Source organism: Centroberyx affinis, unplaced genomic scaffold, assembly GCF_046629955.1.
Source record: "Centroberyx affinis isolate AG114_WGS23_722 - 3 ecotype Tasmania unplaced genomic scaffold, CSIRO-AGI_Caff_v1 ptg003228l_1, whole genome shotgun sequence".
NCBI classification, from domain to species: Eukaryota; Metazoa; Chordata; class Actinopteri; order Beryciformes; family Berycidae; genus Centroberyx; species Centroberyx affinis.
In genome coordinates this window covers 184,078-202,452 of record NW_027281263.1, presented here as the reverse complement: position 1 = coordinate 202,452, position 18,375 = coordinate 184,078, and the positions used below count along the sequence as shown (strand labels likewise).

General features: G+C 42.2%; 1 protein-coding gene across 6 annotated transcripts in view; it reads right to left on the bottom strand.

The window, feature by feature from the left end:
* Window positions 1-3,863: 3,863 nt before the first annotated feature.
* Window positions 3,864-18,375, bottom strand: part of LOC139660160 (unconventional myosin-VI-like) — a 146,386-nt gene continuing 131,874 nt past the window's right edge. For all 6 annotated transcript variants that reach the window (XM_071538232.1, XM_071538227.1, XM_071538228.1 and 3 more), the window contains 2 exons: window positions 13,685-13,903; window positions 3,864-7,190 (listed from right to left, as the gene is read on the bottom strand). In XM_071538232.1, coding sequence (XP_071394333.1) covers window positions 6,991-7,190; window positions 13,685-13,903 — 419 coding nt within the window. In that variant the 3' untranslated portion in view covers window positions 3,864-6,990. The remainder of the gene's footprint in view (window positions 7,191-13,684; window positions 13,904-18,375) is intronic.

Sequence of the window (18,375 nt, the reverse complement as noted above, 5' to 3'; positions counted from 1 at the left end):
GGGCATTGGTGGGAAAAAGTCTCATGCACGCTCAGCAAGCCTATCCCATATAAATAAAGGTTAAACAGGGTGAGAGTATCGCCAGAGATTGCAGAGAAAACAAGAAAAAGACACCTTGCTTTTAGGGAGAATACTGGGACAAAGATTAAATCCAAATCAGTGGATAAAAGCTAATCCAAAAGAAGAAGAAAAAACACCCCTGCACAATATTATCTTTTTTTTTTTTTTTAATCATTTTATTCAGACAAATTGGTCGGCTGTAATCCTTCGTGCCAGTTAACACCCAAATTGGTTTAGTGCTGCTGTGTGTTTAACCAGAGACAGAGCTGAACGCTGAGTAATTAAACCTCCCGAGGGATGGAGATGGAGATGGAGGCATCCATGAAGAAGAGGAGGAGGGGGGGGGAAGAGGTGGAGGAGGAGGTGGGGAGGGGGGAGAAGGACGGTTGATCCTCCTATTTAGGTTTGGAAGGAGAAGAGGGCTGAATGTCAAGCCTGTTTTGGAGCAGAAACCACTGTTGACTGGTAAACACGGGATTTGTCCTGAGCCTGCGTCTCACCTTGGGGTGATTAGTCTGGTCCTCAGTGATCCTCTTTTGGGGTCTGAGTCACCACCGAGGCTGCGAGGGAGGTACGTCTTATTTTGCCCGGTGCAATTACAGCTCTTTTTATTTATTTTTTTTGCTCCGAACAAAAGCATCTGCGCTGGACCGTCAACTGTGAAATGGGTCTTCTTAAGAGGCGTTCAGTCGAGATAAAACGCAGCGTTCCGTTATTGTTCTTGTAGCATCAGCCCGGGTCGCCTTCCCTCAAACAAATTGAACTGTGGTATTTTCCTTCTCCTTGCTCCGCTGGCTGCTGAAGTTCAGAAAGAAGAACTTGAACCTCTTGAAATGTCAGAAAAAGTTTAGGTTATAGAGCTTTAGAACTGAATACTGTATATGAAACGCTGAAAGAGGAGACCTGGATCCCTGCCACGCTGTTTGAAGCCGGGAAGTCGCTGTTTGGCGGTGGCAGTCCTTCCCTGCCAGCGTATTTACAAGACAAAGACGCATCTTCTAGGTTTACTGGGTAGATATTAAAAAAAGTTCAGCTTTTGGATATGTGCTGAGTTTGCAAAAGTCTCATTCTATGGGGGGGTTTTCTTCTCACCAAAAGTCCATAGTGCCTCTTAAATTTGTCAGGGACACGATTTGTCCATCAAAGATTTAAACACAACAATCAGGATTACTTGTTTTGATAAAATAAATAAATCAAGAACTTGCAGTAACACAGCAGATACAGCAGGGATTAGATATCTGCATAAGTGCACCAAATTTGCTTGAGATAGCACAATGCGTTCATGAGTTATGCCAATTTTTGTAAAATAGGCCCCGCCCACAACATTTGACCAAACTTTGGAAGCGAATTATATCAACACAGTATGGAATATAAAAAAATTGCTCAATAACTTTTGTGCACGACAGTCCAGATATGCTGTGTGTCAAATTTGGTGAAGATTGGACAAAATTTTAGGAAATACTACGGAAATAATACGGCCAATACTGATAGATATTTTTAGACAGAAGTCACCAATGGCCGATATTTTGTGCCAATGTTCGATTTCTTTTGATTTGGCCTTTTTCATACCAAGAAATTCTGTGTTTTCCCCCAGAATTGTGTTGTTGTCAGGGTGGAAAAGCCCCTGAAACAGCATTATGTTAGCATCACATTACAAGACGGTTACAGCTGTAGAGGCCGTTTGGTGTCCAGCAGCCTGTGTACCGAGAGGATGTTACACCAAAACAGGATGACACGCATTAAATAAATATCTCACTGTTGTTCCTTCTCCCCCCTCCAGACGCGACGAAACACAAAAGGACTCGGCAAGAACGCGGGACTCGTCAAGGCCGCGCACCGCTCGCTTTAAAAACCACAGACGATGTTGTGACACGGACACAAAAGAGAGGCGCCGGCTGGCTGAGGCTCAGCCAGCCGGCCCTCAGCTCTTCAAAGCTCCCAGCTTCATAGGAAAGGACACTCTCCCTTCTGGGGAAACAGACATTTAGGCAAACTGTTTGACAGCCGTCGTCCGCAATCATGACCGGGATGACAATGAAGAGGGAGCGCTGCGGACGACTTCGCGCCCCGCAGCATCGATCCAGCCGGTATTGATTGACCCCGGACTGCTTTTGTACATGTGTGCTGACTCTGTATGTGTCCCTGTAGGGAATAGGTTGGTCATTGTTAAAAAATACACAGGATCTGATGTGAAATCTTTAAAGCCGTGACCTCTGATAAGCACTTAGTCAGAAAGCTCTCTCAGATGTTGAAGGGAAAGGGGAAACTGTGGACAAAATGGCCCTTCCTATCAGATATTGTGTTGTTTATTAGGCTCATGACATTTTAGCAGCAAACCACATCACAAACAAAATGAACATTTTCAAACAAGCCTTCCAAGCTAAGTCGGCAAATTAGGAATAACAACTGATTCCTGCCAGCTGGAACGGACCCAGCTGCCCTGGTTCCCCTGCTGTACACCTGAACCTCATTTATAGCTGGACTGGCACTGCTGGAGATAACCAGGCGTCGCTTTTAGAGTTGCAGGGCTTTCAGAGAAACCCAGACATTTGAATGGGGCGATAAGGTCATTAGAAAAGGCCTTTAAAGCTGCACTAGATAAGACTTTTAAGCATAAATACACCCGTCTCATCAGCCTAAATCACAAAGTGGGGCTGCGTCCCATTCCCCTAATTGAGCTACCATAGATTTGCCGTATTTGCCCAAATCAGTTTCTGCCGTTGGGTACGGTCACTGGGGAGAAACCTTCTCATCACACAAGAAGTGACAAATCAAAACTTAAGAGCGACATAGAAAATGGCAGCAAACGAGCGCCACCAGACCCTAAGAAGAAGACATTTAGTTTACTGACGACATTACATGATTTCTGGGTAATGAAGTACTTCAAACTTTCAAAAAATTTCAAACCGTTACCTCTCGCTGCCACTTGGGGCTGCAGAAGTACAAAATTGCCTAGTGCAGCTTTAAGTAGACCCAACAGCAGTTTAGTTTTTCCACTCCACAAGTAATGAACTGGGACCTTACTGGACCTGTAGGCACCAGTACAGTCCCAGTGAAATCCTTTGGTTTTCCATTAGAGAACAAAGTAGTTGTGCATGTTGCTTGTAAGTCACCAATGTGATGAAATCCCTTTGAAAGTGGGCCAGCCAACATTTCAATAATTTTAAAGAATGAAATGAAAAAACGTCTATGTCTATGGCATACGTATCTTGGGTAAAGACAGAAATGACTTTTAATATATCACAGGAAATTAGAGAAAATGGAACCTGCTGATTTTGTCATTAAGATAACTCTTTATATAAATCAAAACTTTGTCTTGGTTTGGCTAAAATATTTATATTAATGAGGCTCCGGCTCTTCTGTCTAAACAGGCTGAAACCAATCTGATGTTTCCCTGTTCAGACAGCCATGAAAAGCACTAATAATCTTTTCCCATGCCTGTGTAAATGCAATCTTTTTGTGTGTTGATAGATCCAAAATGTCTTTGTCATTGTATTGTACATATCATGTAAATAGCTGATCATTCTTCTTGCTTTCTCCAAGTCAACAGATCTATTGGTGTTCATCACTGCTAACTGCAATTTGGATATATTTTATTTTTTGTTGTTTTTTGTCATTGAATTGAAATGTTACATGGTCATTTATGTGTTCAGTGAGTTTCATGACCCATAGTTTAATTTTGAAAATACATACAGCGTTATTAATGACAAAGCAATTGTTTTCATTCCTGAAGAAGAACCTTCCTTGGGTTTGGTCAGAAAACAGCATCATGTTGCTAGAGTTAAACCCAAATTAATCTCATTAGGATCAACGTCAATGAAAGAGGAGAGCTGCGTTGAGTGAAACATGGAATGCATTTATTCATCTGTTAGAGAGATCAGCATTAGAAAAAACGACAGTGGAAAAAAGGCAGTGCTTTCCGAGGAATGATTGTAATGCGTGTGGAGAGACAGATCACACCAGACGCCAGACATTTTGTTGAACATCTGAGGAAATCTTCCAGGGAGTCACTCTGGTTTTTCATTAAATACTTTGGGTCTTAACCGAGGAAACACCTCAGAACATGGCAGAGGCCCCTTTACACCTGGCATTAAAACGCATCCGTCCTTTAAAACTGACAGTAAACACGTATGTGACTGTCTGAGCTTCCTGTTTGATTTGCGTGTGCTTCCTGATTGGACGAAAGTTTATTTCTGTTTACAAAGCTCCTGTATGTATGGAAGGCCATTTCCACCACCCAATCCAACACATTAGTATTTTTTTGTGAGATTTTTTTCTTAGTATCTCATAGTTTTGAGATATTTAGTCATAATTATGAGATATTACATCATATTTATCAGATACTAACTCATAATCATGAGATATCTGATAAATATTACTTAGTATCTCATTATGACTTAGTATCTCATAATATTGAGAAAAAAATCTCACTTGATGATGAAAAAATTTTGACCTTTTTTTTGGTGGAAATGGCCTTCCATATATATGTGGATTGGAGACGCATTGCATTTACACTCTGGCTATGTTCAGACAGGCAGTTCAAATCTGATTCCACCTATCCGATGAGATTTTTTTTCTTAAGTCTGAACGGCAGAACACCACATGGAATTCAATCTTCTCAGATCAGATTTAAACCAAATTTGTAGGAGGTTTGAAATTTGATTCAACTCAATTACAAGGTGTTTTTTTTTTTTCTGTCACGCGCTCACTGGCGTCAGATGCTGCATCAAGAGCAGCAGCAGAACAGCAGAAATAGAGGAGAGCTGGCAAGAGAACAGCAGCAGCGCTTGAACTAAGTGAAGAGGTCTCATGCTCCTCTCACTGCTCTGGGACTGGAACACGGCATCATGAAAACAGCCAGAGTAAGCAGAGATGAAACTTAGAAACCTATAAGCCTTACTCAGTCTGAACTGCATCAACAACTGATACTATATACTGTCTAAACACAAAGATTTGGTAAAAGCCTTAAGGATCAAATTTGAAAAACAAAGCTGCTGTCTGAACATTGCCTTTGTTGTTTATGTGGCAAAATGCGTCTCGGACCACTTTTTGGAAGCGGTTTGGATGTCCCGGATCTTCAATGCGTCTTGGGTTCATGTGCGACTGGATTTCATGCATTTTTGCGCTGCCCAATCATAATCCAGTCAATTAACGCCATGTGTAAAGGGGGTCAGGTGGTTCGCAGGTAGACAGATCCTCGAGCGTTCAGGCGACCCAAGTCACCTTTCACCTGTGCGGAGCGGAGCGTCGGAGGGAACGGAAAGCTTAGGAACAAACTGAAGACTCAACAGCCTCAGGTGAGGAGCGCAGGTCTAGCGTCACAAGAGATTGTCTATATAGTGTGTATGTACATGGCAGAGGATGCGCCCTTTTTCTTAGCTTAGTTTGCGTGAATTATTGCTTTAATTAACAATCTCACATGCCCAAACCACTGGAGTAGAAAGAGTACTTAAAAATAAATGTGTACATTCCAGTTGGAATATTACTCTTTGTTACACAAACCTGCTGTATATAAAATATTCAGTGTTGTATGAATGTTCCAGTTCGAGGTTGAGTACCAGTGCATTATACAAGCTTCTCACAGAGCAAACAATCTCCATCTTTACTGGTCACTTATTCATATCTTGGGTCTTAATATTTTTCTTAAAACAAGTGAAACAATCTGACCAAGGGTTTAGAAAATGTCACTTGTTTTTATAATTTTCTGGCATCACTGTGAAACAAATGACTTACCTTAATTCAATTCATAATATCTATGAAAATCCTTGAAGCAAGTGAAACTGCTTTGGAAACAAGTAACATTTTCTCACCACATTGGCAGATTACTTTTCCTTGTTTAAGAAGATAAAATGTCAAGACTAAATGTGACATTAATGACTTGTTATAACTCACTCAGTCCATGGGAAGTTGTATCTCAGGAGTTGCATAAGTTAATGTTAGTCCACACTTTCTGTTCCTACAACAATGCTCGACAAGCCAAGACAGGCGGCAATTTAAGAAAAAAATAATCACAAAGCTGAATTACTCTTGTGGCCAAAAACCGATGTGGGCTTTAGCGAGCAAAGGTCGGGCTCAAAGTAAAGGTATTTTGGACCGTTCTCATTAGCTTTACATATTTAATCACACACAATGAGGAAAACCAAACAGGAATCACTACATGAACAAATCAACAATGTCTCAAGTTACATTCGGTTGGAAAGACAAAAGGTAAAAAAAAAAAAAAAAAAAATGTGAGTATTATCAAATATTTGACTTAATTAGGAGTGCAGTCACGAGGAATAATCTGGAGAGAACCTGACACTCATGCAGCACTGCCTCATGGGAGAGAACGGTGAGAGCTGACAACTCCTTGTGCAAGTATCGCCCTGTAAGAACTACACCAAGACAATGTAAACAGCAGATTTTAAGTTTGAGTAGGATCACCAGCTAGCTGTTAAGATGGAAGAGACACACCAGTGAGCCTTCAGTGTAATCAGGAATGCATAATTATAAACATGTATGAATTAATAAAAGTAAAACGCTTCTTTTTTTGGGGAGGCAGCTTTGAAAAAGTCCTACTTCTCAGCAATTAAACCCTGTTAAAGTAGTTTTTAAGGCCTCGTAGTTAGAATTGCAGAAATATTACAGAAAACATAATAATTCCTTGGAAAACAACCAGATGTGATCAGTATGATTTTTTCTGCATAGGGTTCAATGCAAAGCTTCCCTGCCCTCGCCCCCCTTCGAGGAACCGAAAGCCAGCAAGAACGACAACATGAACGATAACGACAAAAAAAAAAAAAAAAAAAAAGAGACAAAAGGACAATTAAGAAAAACGCTGTTCACTTGAATGCCCCGCAGTCAGAACCTGGTGCAGGACGCCCGGACGCCGCCCGCCCCGGTCGCTGGTGCATTCGTCCCTTTGTGGTGAGGCGAGCCGCCGGCCGCCGGTCATTTGAACATGCTCTGCAGCATGGCCGTGGCGTAGGTGGGGCGCGCCTGCCGGCTCTCGATGGCGCTGCGGAGGTACTGGATCCCGCCGCAGCGCTCCCAGATCTCCTCGAACTGCCGGGGCAGGATCTCCGCGCCCCTCTTCCTCGTCAGGCCCGTCTCCTCCAGGCTCAGCTCGCACATCTCCATGTCGTCCTTCCCTGCAGGAGGAAAACACGCTCGTCTTCATGCGGAGGAATCACCTGGAGACACTAGCCAGACGCTGGTATGTTTTGGCTTTGGCTAGGAAGTTCGTCTACTCTCCTGCTGCTTTATCAGGTAACCAACCATCATGTGGATTATTATTCTATTCCAGCCACTTCAAATGTTTAAACAGCCGACAAGAGTTTTAGAACACAATAGGACCTCTGAATGATAGTTGGTTACCTGCCAAAGTGGCAGTTGGGGTAGAGAGACTTTCCAGCCACTTAGGCAGGTAACAAACCATCAATTGGAGGTCCAAAAATCTAGTTGGCTGCTTAAAGGATGAGGCTGGTGTTTTTTAATGCATTGCTTACCGTCAACAAAACTTATGAAAATAACAAAATCAACAATGAGTTTGCTCTACTCCCGTTACTTTCTGACTTCCCACGTACCGTTAGTCATTGGCTCCAATTGTAAGCTAAAAACCTTGAAATGCAGCTCACAAAGACATAGTTTACATTTAAAAAATCGCTAACTGTTACCATGAAAAGTCAGGCTGTTGTAGTTATTACCAAATCAAATCGGAACAAATTCTTCATTACGCCGGGGACTATTTTTGGTGCTACGGAACTACTTTCCTGAGATCGCAAAGTGTTCACAGCCGGCTTATTAAGTTGTTTGAGGAAAAAGTGGTCCGGCCCGGTGCATGGTGATGATGAAATATGCTGCAGAGCAGCAGCATGGCTCTGTGACGGGTTTTTAATCGTTTTTTTAATACAATGGAGTTCTATGGCTGCTGGGACATGGCTGCATTGGACACCGGCTACATGGACGAGACTTGTTGGCAGAACATCATTGCGGATTTTGTTATTTTCATAGGATTTGTTGATGGTATGCAATGCATTAAAAAACACCAGCCTTATCCTTTAAACAGTTGAAGGGGCAATAGATACGATTTTTACTGCTCCATAGCAAAAAATTACTGTAACATACTGTATTTGTGGGGGTTGATAGGGTTGTTGATTAATACCAGTGACTCAGCGATACCTTCAACAGCTGGTTACACTGACTTTCTGAGACATTTTGTTTTGAAATAAAAAGATTGGCACCACTGGAATTCAGGACCAAGGGATTTTCAACCGCTCAGTGATGGTGACGGCGCTACGAGCGACAACACAGTTCAGCTACGAAACCTAAAAAGCCTCGTTCTCAAGCTAAAAAAAAGCAAATGCCAAAGCAGTATTATTATCCCAGTATTCAGCATGGTGATATATTCGCTCTTCACCAGACATTTCTGTTGGATCTCTGCTCTAATTAGCTAGTTTACTCGTCTCTATTGTCAAAAAATGTGACTTTACTGTTTGTGTTAGAGGCCAGCGTACCTCAAGGGGACAGGTACGCCCCCTGCTGTATTTTCACGGTAAATACTCACCGCTCCACATCACCGGAAATAGGATGTTTGGGGAGCACATGGTCTAGTGGAGGGCTAGAGTTGCATGTATGGAGCTCAAGTTTGAATCTGATGCCATCCAGCTGTTTTCCCAGCGGAGGCATTGCTTGCGAGTTGATTATATGTGCATTTTGCAGTTCATCTAGAAATATTGGCAAGTATTTTGGTGATAGTAGAAACGTTATGTTTATTTTTGTATGCAAGTTTATGCTAATGCTATTGACATTCTGTATACAGCTAGCATGCTGTAGCAATGGTGTTTAGTTGTCTTGGGATGCATTTCGCGGAAATTCACGCGCAGCAGCTAACAATAGTGTATGTTGGCTTGTTTGTTATTTTGGTACATACTACTATGTATAGAGGACATCATGTTAATTGTGTTGTGCTTTGCTACTTTTTCAGTTTCACTCCTGATTTATAATTACATGGACATTGAGTCTGGAATAAAATTTGGAGCTAGAGCGCTACATCCTGACTCCCGTGTCGTCTGTATGGAGTTTGGCTGGCTGTCTAGCTGGAGCTGCGACACCTCAGCGAGGACAGTACAACGGGAGAGTCGTTTTATTCACCAAGTATAATAAATACACAGGAATTTGTCATGGTGACATCGGTGCAAAGAAATACTGACACAATTACATAATAGCACTGGGTGCACATCCTGACACCCAGTGCAGGAACAACTGAACCTCTCACACATATTTCTCCATATATACATTAAACATTAAATCACTATTTGTATTCAGGCAGTATGACATAAAGTATATTTACAGCTGTAAAGGGCAATACTTTGTACCAGGCAGTGTGTTGGCCAAGTGTACCATGAGGTTGTTATTCATATTGCTGCTGTTTCTCCAAAATATGGCCTTTTTTTTTTTTTTTTTTACACATTTTTGAAATTACACAATATGTGCTGACAGGGTTTCATAAGCCCAATGCTCATTAACATTTCTCAACCCATAGAAGAGTGTGTTAATCCTTTAATTCAAGCAAAGACCTCAAAATCACCCAAATTTAGAGTTATAAAGTTTTCACCCAACAACACCCACATTATGCTGAAAAACAGACGGGCAAACGAAACAGCTTCTTTTTTGGTGTCATAGTCTGACTCAGTTTTGATTCACTATGTGCTTTTCTGTGCTCTTTGTCTAGCTTGCTATGACACACACACTTACACTCACACCTGTGCCTTGATTTGTCTGCACTGCATGAGGTTTTAACTTGACAGCAGTGATGTGGTAACACCAAGCGGCCAAAACCACGGGTGAATTTTGAAGCCAAAAAGGAAGTGGCTGAACGCTGCAGTTCCTCTAACGTCCACTAGAGTCCGGCTCCAAAAAAGAAGTCAAGTCAATGGGACCACGGCCCAACTTCTCACTAACAATATAACGTCAATACATTTTTTCAATCAGAGGTTATGGTCTCAGTAGCTTATTTCATTTCTTCTAATGTGTGTCCATATGGCGATTTTCAAAATAATTGCGCCATTAACAGGATATAACGGTTATAAAACGGGGTTGTTTTCCGAGTGATTGACAGGTCGCCTGTCCAGTGATTGACAGGTCGTCCGTTACGGGCCAATAGCAGGCGGAGCTGTGGGTCTGTGTCGACCCTCGGCTTCCCTCTGGCTGCTCCGGCTCCAAAAAACGTCAACATGGCAGCACTCGTGAACCCCGACTTTTGGCTTCAAAACGGCCCTTCAGAAACCTGTGGGTGATGTCACACTCACTACTCTAACCTGTTTTTACAGTCTATGGTTCTGACTCAGTTTTGATTCACTATGTGCTTTTCTGTGCTCTTTGTCTAGCTTGCTATGACACACACACTTACACTCACACCTGTGCCTTCATTCGTCTGGACTGCATGAGGTTTTAACTTGACAGCAGCGATGTGGTAAACCAGATGGATATGTAGACTGATATTAATTGTCTCTGTCTATATGTATGTCCTACACTGTCTCTTTGCAGTAGATGTGAGGGATAATGCCCAACGAGGTGTCCATTATCAGGAATTAATGGACGACGGGGAGGTGCATTGGACGGTTGCCTCCGCGGAGTCCATTAATTCCTGATTATGGACACCTTGAAGGGCATTATCCCGCTTATACCATGGTCACTTGCCAAAGAAAAAAAATTAAGACCATTAATTTATATTTTCATGCATTTTGTAATCAAAATCTAAAGTTTTTCACAAGCCATAACTCAGTTTCCCTGGTAACACCTGAGGGTTTGACTAATACCTGGAACAATCATTACCATCCCATCAGGTTCTTATGCAACGGAAACGTTGTTCACTACTCCAGTAAATAGGACGAACCTTAGCTACGACTTGGCAGCGGGAGATATTTCTAGTCATAGAACCCTTTGGCTCAGCTATGAGTCAGAAAGCTAACGTTGTGCTAGCAACATTCAAAGTCAATAACAAACAGTAAATATAATTTGACAGTATGTTTAACAACAAGACTAGCTAGCTATCCAGCCATGTCATTGTCCCCAAATCAATATCAAGATTTTCACAAAAATAAAAATTGTAAACGGAGGCTTTGACTGTGTCCGTGTTGCTATGGTTACTCATTTTAGATACAGGCTGATACTATGTAGCCAGCGCATTAATTTAGAACGGTGAACAGACAGTTTTACTGGAACTACTTAGTAGGTGTCTATTATCAGGAATTAAGGGACACCCTGCAGCCAATCAGAATCGAGTACTCACCCAGACCATGGTATAACATGAGTTAAGGCTCAATCAAATCTAGAATGATAACTATAAACAATACCTTGCTGCTGCAGCATTCACACTACAGTGATGTTTTATCATTGTCTCTGCATCTGAGATCAAACCAAAAATATAGTTACGGTTATCCTTTTTGGAGGTTTTTATAGTTATCGTGTTAGTGGGAACACAGATGCTGTATTTACTTCTTCTTTACAGTTACAGTTATCTTTATAGTTATTATTCTAGATGTAAATGGAGCGGGATGAAACTTTTATGGCACAGTTTAGTGCTGCAGTGTGATGGAATATATCGAGGGAGCGGGATTAAAAAAAGACTTCTACCATGAGTGGCAATATGTACAGAACACTGTATTTGTCAATGTTAGCTTTTGATATGAGACCAGAGATGAAATGATATGAAACTTTACTCTTCCTCGTGGGAAAACTGCATCACCCCGGGCTGATGATGCACATCAGGGGGTCGATGGCAGGCTTCTTAGATAAAAGCCTCCCATTCTTTATTGCTCGGCTATATGGAATGACTGATCAATATATCTGTCACCATGTCAACTTCCTCAGCATTTATTGTACTTGGTGAATGAAGCGCTTCTGATTCTTTTTATGGCTGTCAGAGTATTGACATGTCGCTTTTTTCAGCTTCTCCACTCACACCCTGCCTCCTTCCCTCCCTCCATCCTTCCTTCTCTCCTTGCCTCCCTCCCTCTACTCTTCCCTGCTTCCCCCACTCCATCCCCCCTTGCCTCTCTGCTTCACTTCATTCCTCATTCCCTCCCTTCCTCGATCTTTCCTTCCTTCACTCCACCATTCCTTCCCTCCCTGCCTCCCTAACTCCTTCCTTCACTCCCTCCTTCAATCATCCTTCTCTCCTTCAATTCTTCCCACCCCTTCATTCTTCCATCCCTCTTTCCTTCCTTCAAGCCGCCCCTAGCGCCTCGTTTCACTCCATCCTTTCTTCCCCAATTGATTCCTCCTTCCCATCATCCCTGCTTCTCTACCTCGCTCCTCCACTCCATCAGTCACTCCCTCCCCTTCCTCCCGCAATAATTCCTTCCCTCCCTTCCTCCTCAATCCTTCCTTCCCTCTGTCACTCTGTCCTTCCTTGAATCCCTGCCTCCTCCTCCTCCTCCTCTCTCCCTCACTTCATTCCCCCTTTCCTCCCTCCCTCCTTCAATCCCTCGATTCTTCCTTCCCTCACTCCATCTTTCCTCCCTTCCCTGCATCCCTACCTCCTTCCTTCACTCCCTCCTTCAATCATCCCTCCCTCCTTCAATCCATCCCTCTCTCCATATCTTCCCACCCTCCCTTGATTCTTCCTTCCTTCCCTCCCTCCCTCACTTCAATCCACTCCTAGCGCCTGGCCTTACTCCTTTCTTCCCTTGATTCCTCCTTCCTTCCATCCCTCCCCTTCCTCCCTCAATCCTTCCTTCCCGCCCTGCCTCCCCAATCCTTCATTCCTTCCCTCACTGCATCCTTCCTTCCCTCCCTCCCTCGATCCTTCCTTCCTTCTGACACTCCTTCCTTGAATCCCTGCCTTCTCCTCCTCTCTCCTTCACTTCATTCCTCCTTCCCTACTTCACTTGATCCCTTCTCCTTACCTCACTCCATCCATCCTCCCCTCCCTTGATCCTTCCTTCCTTCTGACACTCCTTCCTTGAATCCCTGCCTTCTCCTCCTCTCTCCTTCACTTCATTCCTCCTTCCCTACTTCACTTGATCCCTTCTCCTTACCTCACTCCATCCATCCTTCCCTCCCTTGATCCTTCCTTCCTTCTGACACTCCTTCCTTGAATCCCTGCCTTCTCCTCCTCTCCTTCACTTCATTCCTCCTTCCCTACTTCACTTGATCCCTTCTCCTTACCTCACTCCATCCATCCTTCCCTTCCTCGATCCTTCCTTCCTTCTGACACTCCTTCCTTGAATCCCTGCCTTCTCCTGCTCTCTCCTTCACTTCATTCCTCCTTCCCTACTTCACTCGATCTTTCCTCCTTACCTCACTCCATCCATCCCTCATTCCCTCCCTCGATCCTTCCTGCCTTCTGACACTCCTTCCTTGAATCCCTGCCTTCTCCTCCTCTCTCCTTCACTTCATTCCTCCTTCCCTACTTCACTTGATCCCTTCTCCTTACCTCACTCCATCCATCCTTCCCTCCTTTCCTTGATCCTTCCTTCCTTCCTTCTGACACTCCTTCCTTGAATCCCTGCCTTCTCCTCCTCTTTCCTTCACTTCATTCCTCCTTCCCTACTTCACTCCTTCACTCGATCCCTTCTCCTTACCTCACTCCATCCATCCCTCCCTCCCACACCCTCATATCCAGCCCCCCTGCACTGACCTGCCACCAGCAGGATGGGGTGTTTATCCGGATGCAGCTCCATCTGCCGGGCGATCCAGGGCCCGTCGAAGTGAGCGTACCACCAGCCCTTCTTCTTGTTCTGCGGGTCTTTGTACTGGTCTCCCGGCCGGATGAAGGGGATGCGGAAGTAGCGCTGCTGCCGGTTCATGGCGACCTCGTGCTGCCGGGCCGGGATGGGCGGGGCCGGGTTCTGCTGGGCTGTTGATCGGACGGAGAGAATATTAGGCGGGTTCCCCCCGGACGAATCGCGGCCGAGCAGGAGTCACATGTGACTACGTTTACATGCAGCCTGGTGATCAGGTGATGGGACTGACTGGGCGCCGCTCCACATGAAGAAACCGCTAACAATTTACTTTGCAGCGGCCTTATTCCTGTGTATTAACCTGTGTATTAACTAGTGGAAAAGTATTGTTGAGACTTTCCAAGATCAAAATAGTATTTTGTTTTTATTTTAAGTACACAATAATACTGTGCTTGTACTGTGTTGTTCTGCCTTTCAAAGAAGTCCAAAAAGTTGGAAATTACAACTTCCTACTAGGAAAAAGGAAGTTGGAATTCCAAGTAGGAAACTCGGGCAAGATTTCTCAACATAACTGAGCTGCAGTTATGGCGGCAAACACTATAAATGCTACAAAGCCTTACTTACTTTAATATGTTTATAATCCTAAAAATACTCTTTTTACACATTTTGTTTTATGCAAATTTAATTTTCAGCATTGCATGACTTTACTTCTATCAAATAAACTGTGGTAAATGCTTTAACATACAATTTTGCCGTTCTATGCCAACTAGCTAGCTAATAAAAATAATAAAAAAATAATAAAAAACGTAAGTTATATAATAGACCGAATAGACCAAAAACTAGAAAGTAAAGACAAAAAATACAGCATGATAAACAACCTAATGTTACTAAATATCATTGACATAACATTCACTGTTGCATGGGGAACAGGATTCTACGTTGGGCAAAGAAAACCCTCTTTCTTAATCTTCCCTGGTTTTCCGGAGCTGGACCACTGGAACGCACTGAGGCTGGAACGACGACCGACCAGTTCCACAATTTATGACTTCAGATTTCAGATTTTACGCAGCTTTAGTACTAGTTTTACTAGAACTAGTTTAACTAGTTGCTTGTCTGCACTATTTAGATAAAAATTGCAGACTGATACACACCCTCTGTGCAATACACTTGTCACTTTTATGTACATAGATCTCACTTTACATATGTATACTGCTCTATATTCTATTCTATTTTATTCTTATGTTATTGTTTTTCTTTTTTTTACTACTGAGCTGACCTGACTCTCGTCCAGCACTTTTCATTGCATTGTTGATCCTGTGTTAACCTACATATAAGTATAAAGTATTTCTGATAATAAAACGAAAACTTGAAACTTAAACTTGAAAAACTTTATCACAATACTGCTTACACAGTATTACTGTGCATTTACAATACTTTTATAGTGGTTACTACACAGGTTAACACATTGGAATAAGGCTCCTGTAAAGTGTCACCAAAGGTCTCAAACACTTCAGCTGGAGCAGAGTAACCCGATCAGCCCCAACCTGGTTGAAATAAGGAACCATGGTTTCCCTATTGAACCTTCATTCAATGGGAGACTTTTAGCCTGGCAGCCAGCATGAGCTCCTTTGCATGTAAACAGCTACTGCAATGTGCTTTGATTGGGTTTGAATGGAAAACCCATCCCCGTCTCCATGAAAGCGTAGTCAGTGAGCAGAGCTGCTGCAGGCAGAGGGTCAGTAGATCACAGCAGTCTGATCAGAGGGGGAGGGAATCAGGGAGACAGGAAGCATGGCAGATGTTTATTATGGGGCTTGCATACTCAAAACATAAAACATGTAGAATTTGCGTCTCTCTACAAAGTGGAGCGTGAAATAAATAAGGTGCTCTACGTGACTAGGGGAAAGAAAAACCAGGCTGCAGCTCCCCCAGGCTCGCTGGATGACCAAACTGCAAAAACGTCCATTTTAATAAGTCAGTTAATCTTCTGTTCAGTTTTGAAATCTGGAAAAGCGGAACAAATGGGGTGAGATAATTTCACTTGTTTTCCAGTACAACTCAGCTTGTTACAATAACTTTCTTCAATCAAGTTACGGTACAGTATTTTGAAACAAATGTTTTATTTCAAGATTTCTTATTGTCAATGAAATTGTGTTCGCAGCTCCCTGAGTTTGATGCATAACAAAATAAACAATAAGAGCAGTTAGTTTGAAACTGAACAGTAGTAAAAATAGAAATGATTCAAGTAGAGCAGTCAGCAGTGGTGGAAGAAGTACTGAGATCTTTTACTTAAGTAAAAGTAGCAATACAACAATGTAAAGATACTCCATTACAAATAAAAGTCCTGCATTCAAAATCTTACTTAAGTAAAAGTACATAAGTATTGGCAGCAAAATGTACTTAGAGTATCAAAGTAAACGTACTCATTATGCAAACTGTCCCTATTTAGAGAGTTATATTTTTCATAAATTATTGGAATATTAATACTGATTTATTGATATACATGTACATGTAAGCAGCATTTTAAAGTTGTCAACGTGAAGCTAATCTTAACAATTTAGCTATACTTTTGGGTAGTCTAATCTATAACAATGCTATTTTATAGTTATTTTATAAAGATGATCAAATGTTTTAAATATAAAATATTGATCTGAAAAGTAACTAGTAACTATAGCTGTGAAATAAATGTAATGGAGTAAAAAGTACAAAGTAGCATAAAATGGAAATACTCAAGTAAAGTACAAGTACCTCAAAATTGTACTTAAGTACAGTACTTGAGTAAATGTACTTAGTTACTTTCCACCACTGGCAGTCAGTATGATGTAAACACATTTTAACACACATCAACATTTCAAGATACTGTCCCGCGTTTCAAGAGAATGGGAACAAGTGAAATTATCTCACTACACTGGAAACTCTTTCCGCTCGTTTTAAAAAACGATTTCAACACTGAATCCCAGATGAAACGCCTTGTTAAGATGATTTATCCCAGCGCATGAGAATATAAACCAGCCAGCATGTTACAGAGCGACACAGCAGCTCCACCAGCACCAACAAACTCACACCATCTTCCCAAAGGCGAGACAGCGGAAATAGAGTTTTTTTTTTTTTTTTTTTTGTCGACAAACGTGACGACTGCACCCTTCCATCCCGACACCTTCCAGAAGAAAAAAATAACATAAAATCCCTCCCAAAAAAAAAAAAAAAAAAAAAAAAAAAAGAGAAATCAGCCGTGTTTGTCTAGAGAAAGCAGCAGAAACGGAGAAACGTTCTTTCGAGAGGCACTTGAACTTAAGTCGCTCCCAGCAATATGTTTCCCCTGCCAGGTCGCTGATTACTATTTGTCCTGCAAACGCGCGCGTCCCGGCTTTCCGACGCACCGAGCGCCCGAGTTATTTCAGCGACTCGCCGAGGGGTCGAGGGCTGGATCGAGGTTTCAAAGCAAGAGAATAACAAGGGGATTTGTGACCCGCTCCTGTAGATACACTGTAAGGATCTGCGCTAAGAGGAAGAAAACACCGGCTCATCCCCCCCCGATTCCCATCCAAACCACTGATATATTTGTCTCTGTCTCTAATATTGGATATCGGCCAGTAACGATATCGTCCACAGCTACAGAAAAAGTCTGGAAAACCTACAATGAAATGTAATTTTCTCTAGACACACACGTTTATTCATGTAATTGTTTAATTGTGGTTTTTTTCTTCATTTAAAGGCCTAATGTATCCCAGAGTTTCCTCTACCATACAATAGAAGCTTTCAGTTTCATTGGACCGGGTTTCAATGGCGTTTCAATTTAGTGTCCCATGAATAAATAAATGCTGTTCCAGAGGCTTTTCCACCCTGACAAGAATACATTTCTGGGGGATACACTGAATTTGTGCCATGAAAATGCTTGAATTTAAACTTTTTAAATATTTACAACTTCAATCAAAAAATATGGGCATCAGCCTTCAAAATACCCACAACGGTCAAATCCTAAGAAGAAGCGATAACTTTGTAATACAACACTTGTCTGATAGCTGTGAGCCTCATGTACCTGAATGAGCTGTATGTACACTACCAGTCAAAAGTCTGGACCCACCTAACTGAATGTTCTGTGTTTCTCATCATCTTAAAGCCATTTTGATCTAAAGGCTTCTGCTTAAACGCTTGAAATGAGTTTCTTAGACAAATATAAATAGTTGATCCTATGTATGAATTTCTTTCCAAAGCCTTTGCCTTTCCATCAAGGAAAAGGGGCGGCTACTTTAAAGAATCTAAAATATAAGATAGTTTTGATTTGTTTAACACTTTTTTTGGTCGCTACATAATTCCATTTGTGTTATTTCATAGTTTTGATGTCTTTACTGTTATCCTAAAATGTGGAAAATGGTAAAAATAAAGAAAGATGCGTGTGTCCAAACTATGGACTGGCAGTGTATCTGTAACCTCAAACAGGTCAGGAGTGAATGTAGCTGAACGGCGCCTCCCTCGCCACATTTCTCCTCTTATCAGCGGGTGCAGCGGCCTTTTCCTCCGTCACGCTTCCACGCTCGTGATTCTCTGACAAAACCAAGCAAAAACTGCCTTGAAAGCTTTTTTTTCCCCCCCTCCTCCTCCTTCTTCTTCTTCTTCTGCCGGAGCATTTCTATTGTGGCGGTATCAA